Source organism: Musca domestica, unplaced genomic scaffold, assembly GCF_030504385.1.
Source record: "Musca domestica strain aabys unplaced genomic scaffold, Musca_domestica.polishedcontigs.V.1.1 49, whole genome shotgun sequence".
Classification (NCBI taxonomy): domain Eukaryota; kingdom Metazoa; phylum Arthropoda; class Insecta; order Diptera; family Muscidae; genus Musca; species Musca domestica.
In genome coordinates this window covers 2,329,262-2,348,832 of record NW_026712344.1, presented here as the reverse complement: position 1 = coordinate 2,348,832, position 19,571 = coordinate 2,329,262, and the positions used below count along the sequence as shown (strand labels likewise).

Genomic DNA, 19,571 nt, shown 5'->3' with positions numbered 1-19,571 from the left:
TAATATGGTCAACATTTTGTAAGTATTAAGTGTATATATTAAAAAATAGTGGAAAACAACTTACGTATTGTCTTGAAAGGAATTTAAAGAAGACTGTCGACTAGGTTGTCAAAACAAGTTGGGGGAGTGGAAAAAAAATAAAAGAACAATAGTTAATTAACTGGGTGTAAAAGAAAATAATCAATAAAAATAACATATGGTTTAAAAAGTGTTTGATCTATAGAACATTGTAATTCTTCATTTAAATTAGAACTGATAAACGCAAACAACTTCAGACTGCTGTCATTTCAAAGCCACTCGTCTGACAGCTATTAAAATTGTTGCAGTGACAGCTCATTATATTGTTTACAAGCCTACAAAAGCATTTTGGTGAGAATTTTCTAGAAAAAAGTTTTTTCGTGATTGAATTCAAGCGTGATAGTGTGATTTCTTTATGATTGGCTGGAAAACCACAAGTTTCTATCGTTAGAGCAATCTAGTATTTAAATGTGAATAAATCTTTTATGTATCGTACCATTGCTCGTTACCGTGATACTGGTAGCGTAGCCCGACGTCAAGGAAGTGGACGGAAGAAAACGGCAACATCAGCATAAATGGTTCGAAAAGTAAAGAAGCGACTTGATCGAAACCCGCGTCGCAGTGGCCGAAGAATGGCTCGTGAGCTGAACATATTGCAATATTCTATTCGGCAAATATTGAAATATGAGCTCGAGGCAAAGCCATTGAAATTCCAAAAAGTGCAAGAACTTACACCGCAACAGAAAGAACAGAAAATAGACTCAAAAAAAGCTAAAGAGTTGCGTCGCTTGGTCGAAAGTGGTGAACTGCCGAATTTGGTTTTCTCCGATGAGAAAACATTCGTTATCCAGCAGTTTGTAAACAAACAAAATCATCTTGTTTACTTGCCAAAGAGGTCAGCTGAAAATGTGCACCTTCGGTTGGCCACCAGAACTCAAGCGCCGGCCATGGTGGTGGCCGATGTCGTATTAATCGAATATTATCGCGAAAATATTCTAGTGTATTAAAGCCTTGGGCACGCAAACATTTTTGCCGCAGATCTTGGACATTTCAATAGGACTTAGCACCATCGCACTCGTGCCAAAGGTGACCAATTCGAACAAATCTAAACTTATTCTAAAATTTGCTTTTCTGACATGCTATTTCCGACATTTTTGCTTTCATTCAATGCAATTAAAACAATTTAAGAATTATGGCGTTTGACTTTGTTGCAGTTTTTTTTATCTCCCCCTGTATTTATTACGTAAATCCTATTCATAAATCCAGTAGATATTAGGTGTGTCTGGTTATTTTAAAATTTGTAACAATTGTTGCAAATTGTTATTGGAAGTCGTCTTGTTAACACAAAAGTTCTGCCAAGGAGAGTGGTTCGAGGTAGCAATTTTGGTGCTTCTTTTAGTGGGGTTTGCAAACGCTTGCCGGACAAATTTCGTTTTGAAATCATTTGCAAATCTTCTTCTTCTCCTTTCGGTGATTTATATTTGGACAAGCAATTTCAAAATTTTGATATTTAGGAAATTTGAAACCTTGTTGTTTTTTCGCTCATTTTACATTTTTGCGTACTTCATTTCTATTTGTGGCAAATCAGCTGATTGCTTGCAAGTGTTTTCAGTGATCCCGTTTGTTTACTCTTTATAGTTTCATTGCATTGACGTTTGCAGTGTCTTGTCAATTTCTGCAGGAAAAGTCACAAAACAAACCTCTTGTTTGACGATTACGCTATGGAATTGACGTTTGAAATGAAGTGCATTTTATAAATCTAAATGTACTTTCTAGTTAAATTTGATAAGGAAAACTGCAGAAACCTGAATATTTTTTATTTGAAATGACTTTGCCTTGATTTAATTATACCACGCTATTACTAGTAAAAGAGAGCAGTACTTTTTAAACCATAAGCTAAACAAATATTAAAAATGATTTATTTGCTTAATTCATAGAGCAAATCATAAGTGGTGGAAAATTAGAGCTTTAATTGGTAGTAAGATTTATAAAATAAAACCTCGGAAACCTCAAAAGATTTTTGGACATTTTGCAACACTTACCTTTTATGCCGCTTTGCACTAAAACATGCACACCGACATGAACACATTGATGATATATTGGAACCACTGAACGATTGACCGTCATGACCTTCATAACCGCTCAGTATGGAACCATTTGCAGTGATTACGTCGCCTTCCAGTTTAACTGAACCCTGGAGAGCCTGGATTGTGGAAATATTTTGTTTTGATAAAGGAAGTGGCGATTAGTATATAATTACCAATACAAGGGGCATGCAAAGATTACACATATATTCTCACTTGAAAATAAATAATAAAAATTATTAAAATACACAAATACAACATGAATTTCGCCGTCATATACTTTCATAGTCAAAAATGGTTAAAACAGGAAACGGAAATGTGGGAAATGTGACTTTGACAGACATACTCAGCAAACAGATAGAGGGAAAGAGAGAGAGAAAGACAGAGTGTAAGGAAGTCAAAATTGTTGTGGTTTCTGTGATCTGTTTCATTTCTTTTTGTTGGTATTAAAGGGTCTTTCACTATAAAAAATATAACCAGGTAAATAGATATTGTTGATTGGCTTAGAATGTGTTGGTTGGTTGTTAGGTGTTTCAGAGTTGTTTTAAGTTTGAAATAGAATTGAGAAAAAACACATGTTTTACATACAAGAATCTAAAGTTCGTTTTTTTTTGTTTTGTTAATAATTACAAGAAATATAATCTTTCAAATTTGAATCATAACTCTACCTCGCTTGTCCAAAAATTGGACTTGGTCATAAACTAGTTTTGTTTTGTATTTTGGTTTTGGGGTCCGATTTACAATATGATTATTTGACGAGAGGAAAAATAAGAAAAAACAACAACATGTTATGATAATTTCTTATAACTTTTCTTTGCAAAAATTTGATTTTCTTTAATAAAAACGTTATTATTATTTTTCTTTTAAATTTGTCTAGTTTTAAGAATGAAGAAGAAAATTTAAATGTGCTGATATCAAGTAATGTGCAACTAACATTATTTGACTGAAGTTTGTGGAAAAAATTAAAATTTCGCTACAAAGCTGAAAAACAAGCAAACGAGAGCGCACTTGAACATAGATTTCGTTTAACTTTTTTGATTTTTTTTTTAGAAAAAAGCTGCTGAAATTTCATAAAAATCTGTACAAATGTATATGAATTTACGTGCTAAAAATATTTGTATGTAATGCATATTGTGCTATAAGATTTATATTTTTTAAATAAATATTTTCAAAATAATCATGGCATTGAGTTTGGAGTGAAAATTTTTCAATATCCGATATCTCAAACGAACAAAAACCGTTTATACCTTACATCATGCGAAAGTTCTAAGTATAAGGTCCCCCTGCCAAGCCAGCTGACTACTAAATCCAATGTCAAAATGCATTATTGTGATTGAAATCACAGAACAAATGATAAACAAATATCTAACATAATAATAATCTTAAAGAGAAAACTAAAATATTAATCTGCTAAGTCGTGTAAGACTTCATTATGGAATGGTTGAATTTTGCTTTAGCTAGAACTAGTATGAAGACAATTCTTGGCTTGTTTGCTATAATACTGGTAGAAGTTTGTCATCCCTCATTTTCAGTTTAATTGACATTAAATTAATTAAAGGAAATTGTCAGCGTAAATTTTCGTTTTAGTACAGAATCCATATAGCAGGTGTTGTGAAGAATTTGACAACATTTTCCTGCTGATACTTCTGGGGTTGTGGTCCTAAGGGTGGAAATACATAAAGCGCTTATTTGGCTGACTTGAGTCATCGGCTAGCTTCTTTGTAGAGGAACAAAGGAGTTTTAGGTTGACTTAGTTCGATTTTGGCCCTAGGCTCCTTTGTTCTTTTCTGAAGAAGCCAGCAAAATAAGTGCTTTATGTAATCTTACCTTAAGGAAATTTGAAGGAAAGTTTCCTTAAAGATTCCTCAAAATGAACGGCGACAAATCTCTATTTCCATATGTTTAAGTCCAAGAAAAGATAAGAAAACATGGACTTCCTAAGATATGGAGCATATAACTGTTTTTACTTGCCATGGAAAGCCGAAAATATTTATATAGTAACATATATTTTTTATTTTATTTTAGATATCAAACTAAATTTCATTGAAAAAAATGGCAAGTCCGAGTTCACCAGGGTTGCCATATTCAATGTAGCAAATGAATCTACCCATCGTAGAAGAATACAGGTAGTCACATCGACACAGCTGCTGGGACAACGAACTGTCAACCCGATTTTGGAATTGAAAATGTTGAATGAAAAATTATTCAAATTTGTAAAATTTTTTGAAAAATGCATATCACTATCGTTAGAGCACTCCAGCATTTAAATGTGAATAAATCTTTTGTGTCACGTACCATCGCTCGTTACCGTAATACTAGTAGCCCGACAACAAGGAAGTGGACGGAAGAAGACAGCAACATCAGCAGAAATGGTTCGAAAAGTAAAGAAGCGACTTGATCGAAACCCGCATCGCAGTGGCCGAAGAATGGCTCGTGAGCTGAACATATTGTAATATTCTATTCGGCAAATATTGAATTATGAGCTCGGGGTATAGCCATTGAAGTTCCAAAAAGTGCAAGAACTTACATCGCAACAGAAAGAAAATAGATGAAAGTGGTAAACTGTCGAATTTGGTTTTCTCTGATGAGAAAACATTCGTTGTCCAGCAGTTTGTAAACAAACAAAATGATCGTGTTTACTTGCCAAATGTGCACCTTCGGTTGGCCACCAGAAATTGATGATGTGGGCCGCCATAACAGCCGATGGTCGCTTTCCGACTAAATGCCGAATATTGTCGCGGAAAAATTCTGGAGGGTGTATTAAAGCCTTGAGCACGCAAACATTTTGCCCGCAGACCTTGGACATTCCAACAGGACTCAGCACCATCGCACTCAGAACGTGTCACCCAAGAATGGTTACAAAATGAGGTTCCTCGCTTTATTTCCAGCACACAATAGCCACCAAAATATCGGGCTACCAAGCCGTTGGACTATTGTGTCTGGAGCATGTATTTTGGAAAGCGAGGTTGGCATTAAAAATAGCAAAGTGGCAGCGTGTGACGGTTTATTGGCCGTTTGAAGGTCATAATTCGTGCCAAAGATGACCAATTCGAACAAACCTACACTCATTCTAAAATTTGATGCTATTTCCGACATTTTTGTTTTTATTCAATAAAACTAAAAAAAGTAAAAATTACGGCGTTTTTCATTGAAACACTGTATTTGCATTAGCATTACCTATTCAAATAAAAGTAAAAGTTTGGTCCGGAGGGATTAAAATGATTTGGTCTACAGATCTCTATGAACAAAGTGTTTTATAGAACACTTTTAATACGAATAAATCAGGCGTCAATAAGAACTTGCGAAAATATATTCATATATCTGTTTTCAAGGCGTTGAGAAATATTTCAATGTAGTGTGTGGTATAAAAAATATAATGTTATAATTGGATAGCATAACTATTAAAAATTATATTTTAATTCTTTTCTACACACTCTCACATACACACCACTCATACCAACATGCAGGACAAATCACACGACGCGCATTCGTTCTTCTTCAATTTACAAACCATTGACTACAAACCAATAACAAAAACAAAAAAAAAAAAAATAAAAAACAAGAACAATCTAACGTAATAGTGTGTGTGTGCAATAGCAATATCCTGCCGTATTACCTGCATGGCTTGGGCCTCGTCCCGGCGTTCGTCCTCCGTATTCATGGTAACAAATCTAAGGACTAAAAGATTTAAAGAAGCAGCCACAATGGCCAAACCAAACAATATGAATATTAAAGCAAACATAACGTATTCGGGTTTAGTGTTAAGAGCATTATCTTTTTGTAAAGCTACCATATCTCCAAAACCTGCAAAAGAATGAAAAGATAAAAGGAACATGGGAAGATTTTAGTATATATTTATTTTCAAATAAAATGCATTTCGGGCCTCTCACCTATTGTAGTTAAAGTAATAAAACAGTAATATACTGAATCAAAATAGCTCCAGCCTTCAAATTTGGAAAATGCCGCTGCACCACCAGCTATCGTTAGGGAGCTAAGCGTTGTAACAACGCATATTAAATCTACTTCAGAGGCGGCAGTTCGTTTGCAATGCAATGATTTTCTCACAGCTTGTATAACAAAACTGAAAACAAATAGAAAATATATATATCAGAAAGAGGAGTTAAATATTGGAAAAATAATAACAATAGAGAACAAGTAAGCAAAGGCTATGGTCGTGCGATCACGCGATTTTCCTCTATTTATCGTTTTCTGGCAAGATGTCATTCCAAATTTGTAGGAATCGTCAAAATCCATCCAGCCGTTCTTAAGTTATAAGCAATCTAACTAACATTCCCTTCATTAATATATGAGATTGTATATATTTCGTTATACAGGGTGAGATTAAAGAACTGCAACCAATTTCAGACTGCTGTCATTTCTAAGACACTCGTCCAACAGTGGTGATGGTGGGATTTCTTTACATTTGGCTGGAAAACCACAAGTGGTTATCGTTAGAGCACTCCAGCATTTAAATGTGAATAAATTTCTTGTGCCTCGTACCATCGCTCGTTACCGTGATACTGGTAGCGTAGCCCGACGTCAAGGAAGTGGACGGAAGAAAACAGCAACATCAGTAGAAATGGTTCGGAAAGTAAAGAAGCGACTTGATCGAAACCCGCATTGCAGTGGCCGAAAAAATAACTCGTAAGCTGAACATATCGCAATATTCCAGTCGGCAAATATTAAAAAATGAGCTCGGGACAAAGCCATTGAAATTCCAAAAAGTGCAAGAAATTACACCGCAACAGAAAGAGAGTTGCTTCGCTGGGCCGAAAGTGGTGAATTGCCGAATTTGGTTTTCTCCGATGAGAAAAAATACCTTGTCCAGCAGTTTAAACAAACAAAAAGATCGTGTTTACTTGCCAAAGAAGTCAGCTGAATATGTGCACCTTCGGTTGGCCACCAGAACTCAAACGCCGGCCATTGTGTCGATTACCTCAAGGAAGCGCTTCGCTGGGAATGGTTCAAAATACCGTAGATCAACATTCGGGCAGCGTGTGACGGTTTCATTGGCCGTTTGAAGGGCATAAATCGTGCCGCAGTTGACCAATTCGAACAAATCTAAACTTATTCTAAAATATGATGCTATTTCCGACATTTTTTGCTTTCATTCAATAAAATTTCAAAAGAATATACAAAAATTATGGCGAGGAATCTTAATATTTTAAAATTCTACCAATTTCGAAGATATGGAAACCTGCTCTCTCTATTTAGACTATTTTGTGATGCAAACCTTTAATAGGCGAGACTTTTACTTTTTGCTTCTAGCTCCTACTTTCATAATACACTGAGTTTTTCCTATAATTTTGAAAAAAAAAAAAAAAAAAAAACAAGTAAAAAAGATGTAAGTTCGGCCGGGCCGAACTTTGAATACCCTCCACTATTTAGAAGAAATTTGGCAATTTTCAAAAAATTTGTTAAAAATACGGTACCGAATAGCGGGAGGTACCGTCATATGGGGGCTATACAAAGACGGGACCTGCATACGATTTTTGTATGGTATTTTCAAGTTCCTTCCAAATTGTAATAACGATATAAACTTATTTGCATATAGTTACGCTCAATTTCAACTTACCTGCTCAGTCTATTAACTCTTTCTCCAATACTTTGAAACATAACCAGACCCAGTGGTATGCCTACAATTGCATAACACATGGTAAATAATTTGCCACCAATTGTGCTTGGGGTCGAATGACCGTAACCAATTGTGGTCAATACTGTGGTCGCATAGTAGAATGCACCTGTAAACTTCCACTGTTTTCCGGCTTTGTGTGGTTCAGATTTTAATACAACCGTTTCCATTACCTTAAAATCCTCCTCAGATATATTGTATTTTTCGATAATCATATTTTCGACAGCTGAAATGACAAAATCAACAAGAGGATAATTTGTTAAATAGTTTTCAAAATTTAAACAAAGATAAATGAAGAATATTGGTAGCCGCATCGACATATGTAGCTGCTGGGACAATAAACTGTCAAACCAATTTTGGAATTGACATTTTTGAATGAAAATTTATTCAAATTTGTAAGAATTCTTGAAAAAATGCATAACATAACAACCTTTGATTGTCGTTGTATAGAAAAGCATATACAAGTCCACTTATTTTGTACCCAAGCGTTGACGCATCTACCTGTATTCATGGTACAATAAAAAGTTAAGGTAGAGCTTACAATTACAATTTTTTTCTAAGTGTGCCCGACTTCTGCCAATTTTGTGTATTTTTTTAATAAAAAAAAATATTTTTAAAACCATTGATTGGAAGACACTTTGATTGCGGCTCGTGCATTAAAGCTATTAACCAGTTTAGCCATAAAATTGAAAGATTGAAAAGTTTGGATCATATTTTTGAGCGAAAATCCAGGCATTTTATTAATTTTCACGCTATTTTATTCATTTTAAAAATGAGGAAAAAATATGAAAAAAGAAATAAGGAAATGAAAACAACTTGTTGCATATAATTTTGATTATATGCCTCAGGGCTGTATTTCTGTAGTTTTACAAAGCTGTTCTATCTCCTTATTGTACCATGTCTGTATTCTTCTACCATGAATGTATATCACCCCTACCCTAATACCAGATGTACGCCTTCGACGTTTATAATCACAAGAGTACATGTATTTATATGAACTACCGAAATACGTCGAGCGTACAGAATTTCAAAGTTGAAGAAATTCAACATTGACAGAATTTCTTTGCTATTTTTGTATGTTTAAAATTACAACGAGCATATATATATATATATATATATATATATATATTTTGGAACTGGAAGAGACTACCTTTTGAAAAATTTAATTTTGTTTTATTTTGTTGACTTAAAGATATGGACCTTGCGTATTGGGGTTAAATTTACGAAACATTTCACCAGATTGGAGAAGGTAAGTATTTATGTACAGGGTTGCCCATATTCGACGGACCCATCTGGCAACGCCATAACTTTTGACAGAGATGTCACATCGCTTAATGACATACCGCGTTTGAAGCGTCAGTCCAAGCAGATTTTTACCATGAACAAATACACGCCACGCGAGCGCTCTGAAATTTACATTCAACAGAAGAAGTCAATTGTGAAAAAAAATGTGAGAAGTGCGCCTTCTAAGAACACCATTAAGCGTTTATACGAAGAATTTTCGACTGGTAAGGCTCTTTCTAATCCGAAGAGGCCATATAAAAGTCGACTAAGGCGATCGGCCGAGAATATCGCTGCCGCACGAGCCAGTGTTGAGAGGCCCCCAAGAACATCCCAAAAACGCCGTTCTCAGCAGTTGGGCATGGCTCGGTCCACTTTACAACGGATTATTCGCATTGATTTGCATTTGTTCCCGTACAAAATTCAATTGACGCAAAGAATGTTGCCTGCGGACAAGCCTCGTCGATTGGAATGGGCCCAAAGGCCCGTCGAATATGGGCAACCCTGTACGTTATTTCGGGTATTATTGTAATACTTTTGACATGGAAAATTATAAATAAAGTTTTAAAATAAATCAGCACTAGCTCGCAAAGCCTACAGATTTATAGATCACAGTAGTGCGACTGTCTCAATCTGTTTTATTTTGAATTACCGGAAAAATTTGTAAAATTAAAATGTTTACGATTTCGGTAATTAACTACTAAATCCACTCGATTTCAAGTGTCAATTTCAAGGCGTATACGTCACGTAAATCGTATTCATAAATCCGATCGATAATATTTGACGTATACTCTATTTGCCATTTGAGATGAAGTGAATATCGTACATCTTAACGTACTGTGAGGCCTAACCATAGCAACAGTGCTGTCAACTTAAATTTAGACTTTTCATTCATAATTCTGTGTTTTAACTCTACCGATTTTTCAGGAAAATCAAAAAAAGAAAAAACTTTAAACAAAGTCATAAAGTCGGGCGAAGCCGACTTTTTGATATCTTACACCATTTTAGATATTTAGTAGAGCTAAAAATTACAAATAAAAGGAATTTGCGATAATTAAATCATACTATGATTATAGTTATTGTTCACGGATAAGAGAACATGTTTTTATAATAAAAGATAATAGCAGTGCTACCTAGTGTAGATGAGAGGGATTTGTTAAACAGGATCTTCTTAATACAGTCCACATGAAATAAGATAAGAAAATGTGGTGAGCAGACCTTCGAGTTAGAAATAAATAATACAGAATTTTCAATTGCTGCATGTGTTATGGTGAAGTAAGATTATGGGATGTAATTTTTACTCACTCTGATAAGCAAGAGCAGCATGTTTGCTTGCCACATGTGAGATAGCTATGCGTGTGTATGACCTCCCCTTAAGGTTTATGGTGGCATGGTGCATATACATGTGTACAGTTGGTATCTATCTATCTCTCTCATTTACACTTAATGATAATTTAGGTTAAGTCATATTATCATAACTAGTTCTTAAGAAATGTTCTTTTAATAAATAAATTCAGTGTCTTACAAATGGTAAAGACTTTGCGTTTTTTAGTTATTGATCCCGGTTTACAGTTATAATTTTAAGTTAAAGGAACTAATATATGAGAGGAATATCCTCATCTGAACCAATTTCTACTAAATTTGCCGAGGCATTTGTGTCTTTTCAATTTGGGCTTGTATTAGCCATTTGGTGCTCAATTAACTCGAAATCGGATAAATATATGTGGGAGCTATATCTAAATCTGAACCGATCTCGATATAATTTGGCAAAGGTATTTCTAAACTGTATTTGATATATTTCCCTGAATCGTTACTACGGAGTATATATTACGGCTGTGCAGGACCCAAAATTGGCATACTTGTTTCTAGATGCAGTGTGGTCGTAAGTGCCAAATTCCATTCCATTTGGGCTAATATTACACGTTTGGTGCACAAAAAAAGTCAAATCTAACGAATTGAACCGATCTTTATAAAATCTAGCAAAAGTATTTCCGAGCTGTATTTGATATACAGTGGTTTCTATTTACCTGCATCAACATTAGCTGCGCATTGGCCTTTGCAGACCAAAAAACTTTTTTTATGCCACTTTTTTCTGAATCCCTTTATTTGAATTGTATTTAAGTGCCCAATCGATAGCTGCACATTGGACATTCCTGCCTCGAAAATTTGGTAATTTTTTTTTAATTTGGTTACAAAAGTTGTATTTATCTGCACAAGAAAATTTTTTGCAAACTCAAAAAAAGACACTAAAAACTACCACTTCGTTTTTGTTTTTGTATTCGCAAAAACAATAACAACACAAGAAAAGAGCATGCATTAAAACATATTCTCGCTTCCTCTCCCACACTAAAAGATGGTTATGCTGCTGCTGCTTTGTTGTGCACGAATAGAAAATTAAAGATACCTGCACTTTTTGTGCACGTAAGTAAAATTAAAGATACCTGCTTCATTGTGCAGATAAATGCAATGAAGCTACCTGCATTTTGGGCATTGCTGCACAAGATGTCGTGCAATTTTTGATTGTGCAGGTAAGCAAAAAATACTGTATTTCCCCAAATATAGTTGTTACAAAGTGCATATTACGGCTGTGGAGAACAATAATAACAAATCAGATGAACAATATATATATAGGAGCTATAGCTATATCTAAACCGATTTCGATCAAATTCGGCATACTTTTTTAAGGCCTAATTTTGTCGTATGTGCAAAATTCCATACTATTTGGGCTGATATTACACGTCTGGCGCACAATAATAAGCAAATCGGACGAAGGTATATATGGGAGCTATATCTAAATTTTGACCGATTCTCTCCAATTTCAAAAGGGATCAAACAAATGATTTGTGCAAAATTTCATCTGGATCGGCCAATAAATGCGACCTGTACTTTGTTTACGGACATGCATAAATCGACTCAGAATGTGATTCTATACAGATAATCAAAAGGAACTATGGGTCTATCTCGTTTTCTTTTGCCTGTTACAAACAAATGCACAAAGACATAATACCCTGACCACCTTGTGGTGTAGGGTATAAAAACGTTAGAGAGTCAAATTGCAGAGTTGATATTTTATAGTGACTAGAATGATCCTGATCATGGTAAAATAATATAGAAAGATTCATCAACGCTTGGGAACTTTGATATGTCAATTTTTTTAAAGTGTTTTGTCAAAAATAGGTAGATTCTTATATGTTTTCTTATACGACGCAAATCGGAGGTTGTAATGATATGTATTTTCAACAATTTTTACAAATTTGAATAATTTTTCATTCACGATTTTTAACTTCAAAATTGGTTTGACAGTTCTTTGTTCCAGCAGCTGTGTCGATGAGACTACCTGTATTCTTCTACCATGATCCTGATTCAAAACTACGCCTGCGTTAGGTATGGTTATGGGTCACTGGAGCCATTAAAAGTATACTTTTAATGCAATTTAATTTTTTTCTTTGAGAAAAATTTAATGTGTTAACTCTTCAATATTTTTTTTTTTAATTTAAGACTATTCAAAAAAATCGCATTTTAAAGATTTTTCAAAAAGTCTCCAATTGAACATTATTTGATGATCAAAATCATCAGTTGTAGTGTATCTACAGAAATGCTACCAATCGGTTACTTTTTAAGAGAAAAATCTCCAATTGTAGACCTCAAGTTTTCAAAAATAAAATTCTTCAAATGTAAAATTTCTGTTATGAAAGTCTCCAATTCTAAAGTAATAAACTTTTTTTTATAATCGAAAACCTCCATTTATAAACTTTTCTATTTTAAAAAGTCTACCATTTTAAAGGAATGTCTCCAATCTGTAAGGAATGTCTCCAATTATCAAGTTTTCTAATAGAAAAATCCTGAATTTTTAAACTTTCCCATACGAAAACTCCAAAACTCTAAACATTTCTATAAGTATCAAATTGTAGACTGGAGACTTATGCCAAAACAATTGTCTAATTTCAATTTACAACTAACTCTATCAGACGAAACGTTTTTTAAATATATTATATTTAATTTTCTATATGTAGAAGTGGCACATATCGTTTGAAACATAGACGACATTTCAGTTGTTAAATACACAAGTAAAGCACATACCATGGTACATGGCAGAAGAATACAGGTAGATGCATCAACGCTTGGAAGCATTGATATGTCAAAAAATTTTTTTCAAATATAAGTAGATTTTTATATACTTTCTTATACTACGTCATTAGGAGGCTATTATATTTCGAGTTTTTCAACAATTTTTACAAATTTAAATAATTTTTTCATTCAACATTTTCAATTCCAAAATTGGTTTGACAGTTCATTGTCCAAGCAGCTGTGTCGATGCGTCTACCTATATTCTTCTACCATGCCATGCGGGAACATTGATATGTACATTTTTTTTGTTTTTTGAAAAATGTAGATTTTTAATTGTTTCAAATGCGACGCCAAACGAAGATTTTTATGCTATGCACTTTTTTAAATTTTTATAAATGAGAAAAACTATTTTAAATGAAAAATTCTATTCATTTTCGATACAAAATATCGAAAAAAAATGCAAAACAAGTAAATCCTTGCAGGTTCTGAAACAGAGTAAAAATTTGCAAAATTTGCTCCTTCCTACTGCTGACGACTCAAATAATAGGGATACGTAAGTCGACTTTTGAGTAATCGGTTATTGAAAAGTAGAAGAATGGTACAAGGTAGAAGAATACATGTAATCGCATCGACACAGCTGCTGGAACAATGAACTGTCAAACCAATTTTGAAATTGAAATTATTGATGAAAAATTATTCAAATTTGTAAATTAAAAAACCCATATCATACAACCTCCGATTGGCGTCGTATTTTTTGTACATATACAAATCTATTTATTTTTGAAAAAACATTTAAGCATTTTTGACACGTCAATGTTCTCAAGCGTTGATGCACCTACTTGTGTTCTTATACCATGTATTGGTTAAAATCATGGTAGAAGAATTCAGGTAGATGCATCAACGTTTGGGAACATCGATACGCCAAAAGTTTTAAGTTGTTTTTTTTTCTTTTACACGGTAATGCAGTTTCATTACTTTAAAACTGTAATTAACTGAGTGAGTGGGAATTTTGTGGTGGGCATTTCCATATTCCTCGGACGTAAAAACTGCAAAACGGCTAGTATGGAAATATACAGGGTGAGAGGAAAAAACTACAACCAATTTCTGACTGCTGTCATTTCTAAGCCACTCGTCCGTATTCCAGTAACAGCTCATTATATCGTTTACAAGCGTACAAAATAAAAATAATTTTCCAGAAAAAAGTTATTCGTGATTGAATTCAAGCGTGGTAGTGTGCTATCTTTATATTTGGCTGGAAAACCACAAGTGGCTATCGTAAGAGCACTCCAGCATTTAAATGTGAATAAATGTTTTGTGTCCCATACCATCGCTCGTTACCGTGATACTAGTATCGTAGCCCGACGTTAAGGAAGTGGAAGTGAACGGAAGAAAACAGCAACATCAGTAGAAATGGCTCGAAAAGTAAAGAAGCGACTTGATCGAAACCCGCATTGCAGTGGGCGAAAAATGGCTCGTGAGCTGAACATATCGCAATATTCCATTCGGCAAATATTGAAAAATGAGCTGGGGGTAAAGCCATTGAAATTCCAAAAAGTGCAAGAACTTACACGGCAACAGAAAGAAAATAGACTCAAAAGAGCTGAAGAGTTGCTTCGCGTAGCTGAAGGTGGTGAACTGCCAAATTTGGTTTTCTCCGATGAGAAAACATTCGTTGTCAAAGAGGTCAGCTGAAAATATGCACCTTCGGTTGGCCACCAGAACCCAAGCGCCGGCCATGGTGATGGTGTGAGCCGCCATAACTGCCGATGGTTGCTCTCCGCTCGTTATTATCGAGCGTGGCATCAGAATAAATATCGAATATTATCGCGAAAATATTCTGGAGGGTTTGAATTAAAGCCTTTGGAACGCAAACATTTTGGCCGCAGACCTTGGACATTCCAATAGGACTCAGCACCGTCGCACTCAACACGCGCCAACCAAGAATGGTTACAGAATGAGGTTTCCAGCGCAAAATGACCACCAAAATCTCCGGATACCAATCCGTTAGACTATTGTGTCTGAAGTATTTTGGAAAGCAAGGTTGGCACTAAAAAATGCCAATGTGTCGATCACCTCAAGCAAGCGATCACCTCAATGGGCCAAAATACCGCAGAGCAACATTCGGGCAGCGTGTGACGGTTTCATTGGCCGTTTGAAGGCCATAATTCGTGCCAAAGGTGACCAATTCGAACGAATCTAAACTTATTCTGAATTTTGATGCTATTTGCGCCATTTTTTGCTTTCATTCAATAAAATTAAAAATAAAAACGTAAAAATTATGACGTTTGACTTTGTTGCAGTTTTTTTTATCCCACCCTGTAGAACTGCAAAAACGCTGGTATGAATATATATATCCTTTAGATATTTAACCATAAGACATTACACCATAAACATGTAATGATCTTCATTTCATGCTAATCTGGGTGAAGACAAGTACAAATGGCGCCCAATTGAACTGAATAATTACACAAGTTTGCATAGATTTTTTTCTCTCATAAGCCATCGACGGACTTTAAAAAAAAACAATTTAGGTTGACTAAGTGCAGTTTCGGCTCATAAAATAAACTTGGTCACCCTTAAGTCCTTTGTACTTTTACGAAATACAGAGCCGGTGACTTATGCCAGGAAAAAAATCCTCTTATGTATTCTCTCACCTTATTAAAGTTAAAAATGAAATCAATTATTTGATGAAGCTCTTATAAAACCGTCCCTCGTTACTGTGTGGAATGTAAAATTGAATTTAACTTTTATTTAAAAAATATTTCAAAATATCTAAATTCCGCGAAACTTACCTTGAAGTGCTTCACAACGTAGAGTTTCCGTTTCCGATTCGAGAGCATCAAATACAGCAGCTCCAACTAGTAAATAGGTAAATGTGCACACGATCAAAGATATCGTGCGAACATTTTGTTTCTTCATTCTTCATTGAGAAGAAGATTTTCAATATGCTCTCGGTATGGGATCAAAAAGAACTCTTCAATTTTTCCAACAGCTCTCAATGCGACGGCTGGACCAGCGTTGGCGGTAGATTGTGTTTTCAGGATCTGCTCTTTCAAACACAATGTGGCGGTTTGACGACAACAGTTATGGCGAGTTGATTGTTGCATAACTTCTTGGATTTTTTTCTCTTTGAATTGTTATTGGCAACGCTGACTTTGTTTTATGGATATTACAATATTTTTATCTATATAGATTTTACACTCATTTCAATTGGGTCTTGAACTATACTACTCCACATGCTCTTAGGTTTTATCACAACACGTAATCATCATCAGCATTGTAATCCACTCTTTTTTCTAATTTTATTTTATTTTGTTGATGGCACAATTTGGGATTATTTCAATTTGGCGGTTTGCGTTTTCTTTTTTTCTTTGTTTGTTTTTGTTGTGTTTTGGCACAGTTTCAGGACAATAGGAAGATGTATTTGCTCGGTTTATGGTTTGTCATACTTATTTGTTTTGGGTTTCCGCATATAAAAATGACATTATAATTTTGGTTTTATTACTTTGCGGAAGTTCAAATTGCAGTTGAAATTGGTTATTCGGGAAGCAGTGGTGATGTTGGTTTCATATTGGAAGAATTTTTCAAGTAGTCTGGACATAAACCTGGTATATTATGAACCGACATATTTTGGCTTGTGTTGGGCGTTGTTTTCTTTTTTTTTTTCAACTTTTTAAATTTCCACAATCACACTTTGGAGGAGTTCCAAAACACGGAGATTAATTCGTAACACACATATTTTAAATTAGTAATTTTAAATGCTTCGTGTTATTTGGATTATCTTTATTTCTAAATGAGAATTCATTATATAAATTAATGAAAATGTTTAAAATATAAATATACTCAACATACCAAAAATACAATACAGCTTTAGAATAAATATTATAAAAATAGTTTATCATAAGAATTTTTCAATAATGCATGAGAGGCACTTATGTTGCACAAACCTTACTCAAATCTGTCCTTTGTTAAAAAATTAGTTTTGGTTTTTTGTAAAAATTGTCAGATAAAAATTATATTCTTTGGTAAAAAGCAGGGCCGAACTTTTAATAACCTCCCGAAAACTACCACTTAAATGAAACCCGTTATATATTGGACTATGCTGTAGTGCCCATTACGGACGCAAAAATCATGAAAATACGGTGTACCGAAGACGTGGACCTGCACGACAATTTTCTGTCTTAGTTTGTTGTACCCATTAGGATCTTCCAGTACGAAATTTAAACGATTCCGGTGAATAATGTTGCTGAAATCGTCAAAATACCGACTATCGGAAGGTACCGTTATATGGGGGCTATACGAAGACGTGGACCTGCATATTAACATTTTTGACATAGGTTGTAGTATCCATTTCGAACTTCAAATACCAAATTTGAAATAATTCCGATGAATAATGTCGCTAAAATCACCAAAATACCAAATATCGGAAGGTGCCGTTATATGGGGGCTATAGGAAGACGTGGACATGTACAGACAATTTTCTCTAATAGGCTGTAGTATCCATTACGAACTTCAAATACCAAATTTTAAACAATTCCGGTTAATAATGTCGCTAAAATCATCAAAATACCGAATATTGGGAGGTACCGTTATATGGGGGCTATACGAAGGCGTTGGCCCGCACTGACAATTTTCTGTCATTGGCTGTAGTACCCATTACGAACTTCAAATAGCAAATTTTAAACATATCCGGTGAATAATGTCGCTTAAATCATCAAAAGGTCGAATATCGGGAGATTATGTGGAGACTATAACTAAACGTGGACTTACATGGCCCATTTTCAGTACCAAAAGTCCTGCAGGCAGAACATACATTTGAGTAAAATTTTATCAACCTACATCAATTCGTTCGGAAGCTAGAGCGATTTTCACATACGGAAAACACCTATCCTTGTTATACCCTCCACCATGAAAAGGAGGGTATATTAATTTTGTCAATCTGTTTGTATCATCCCTAAATATTCGTCGTAGACCCCACAAAGTATATTATATTATATTATATTATATTATATTATATTATATTATATTATATTATATTATATTATATTATATTATATTATATTATATTATATTATATTATATTATATTATATTATATTATATTATATTATATAATATTATATTATATTATATTATATTATATTATATTATATTATATTATATTATATTATATTATATTATATTATATTATATTATATTATATTATATTATATTATATTATATTATATTATATTATATTATATTATATTATATTATATTATATTATATTATATTATAATTATATAGTATACTGTATCGGTCCTCATTTTGGTAAAGCCGCCATATAACGGTAGTTCCCGATATTCGGTATTTGTATGATTTTCGCCATATTTTTTTACGGATTTCTTATTTGCAAATCATAATGGGTTCTAGTTTGATGATTTTCGCCATATTTTTTACAGGTTTGTTTTTTTGTAAATCATAATGAGTTCTAGCTTCGGTGGCGAAACATTGCATAGCTCCAAGTTTTGTATAGCCCCCATACAACGGTACCTCCCGATATTCGATAATTGTATGATTTTTTGTCAAATTTTCCCACGAATTAGTCTAAAAATTGGTATTTGTAGTTTGTAATGGATACTAGCTCCAGTGGCGGAACATAGTATAGGCCTCATTAACGGTACCTCCTGATATTCGGAGTTTTAATGATTTTTGCCATATGATTTGTCTAAAAGTTGGAATTTATAGTTCGCAATGGGTTCTAGCTGCTGTGGCGGAACAAAGTTAGCATAGGTCCACGTTTTTGTTCTGCCCACAAATAATTGTACCTCCGTATATTCAGTATTTTGATGGATTTGTCTAAAAATTGGTATTTGTAGTTCGCAATGGGTTCTAGCTCCGGTGGCAGAACATTGTAACATTGCATAGCTCCAAGTTTTGTATAGCCCCCATACAACGGTACCTCCCGATATTCGTTACATTTTCCCACGAATTTGTCTAAAAATCGGTATTTGTAGTTTGTAATGGATTCTAGCTCCGGTAGCGGAACATAGTATAGCCCTCATTAAGGGTATCTCCTGATATTCGGAGTTTTAATGATTTTTGCCACATGATTTGTCTAAAAATTGGTATTTATAGTTCACAATGGGTTCTAGCTGCTGTGGCGGAACAAAGTTAGCATTGGTCCACGTTTTTGTTCTGCCCCCAAATAATTGTACCTCCGTATATTCAGTATTTTGATGGATTTGTCTAAAAATTGGTATTTGTAGTTCGCAATGGGTTCTAGCTCCGGTGGCGGAACATTGAATATGTTCTGTCATCGATACCCACCGATATTCGGTGTTGTGATAATCCTAGTCACATTTACCCACGAAATTGTTTCAAATTTGATATTTAATAAGATTTGGTAAACGAAAATCCTTGAAGTATAACATTTTCTATAGAGGTTTCCGTTTTGGTATGGTCCCATATAACGGCTTCACCCACGTTATGGTTTTTTAAAAAGTTTAA

General features: G+C 34.2%; 1 protein-coding gene across 3 annotated transcripts in view; it reads right to left on the bottom strand.

Annotated features, from left to right (window-relative positions):
* LOC101893271 (two pore potassium channel protein sup-9) overlaps positions 1-19,571 on the bottom strand; it is a 29,651-nt gene that overhangs the window by 490 nt on the left and 9,590 nt on the right. The window contains exons 2-8 of one of the 3 annotated variants that reach the window (XM_059127956.1): positions 15,876-16,872; positions 7,678-7,960; positions 5,993-6,183; positions 5,719-5,906; positions 2,771-2,803; positions 2,061-2,221; positions 65-100 (exon numbers count right to left, since the gene is read on the bottom strand). In XM_059127956.1, coding sequence (XP_058983939.1) covers positions 65-100; positions 2,061-2,221; positions 2,771-2,803; positions 5,719-5,906; positions 5,993-6,183; positions 7,678-7,960; positions 15,876-16,002 — 1,019 coding nt within the window. In that variant the 5' untranslated portion in view covers positions 16,003-16,872. The remainder of the gene's footprint in view (positions 1-64; positions 101-2,060; positions 2,222-2,770; positions 2,804-5,718; positions 5,907-5,992; positions 6,184-7,677; positions 7,961-15,875; positions 16,873-19,571) is intronic. The other 2 variants (XM_059127957.1, XM_011296285.3) reach the window with 2 other exon arrangements.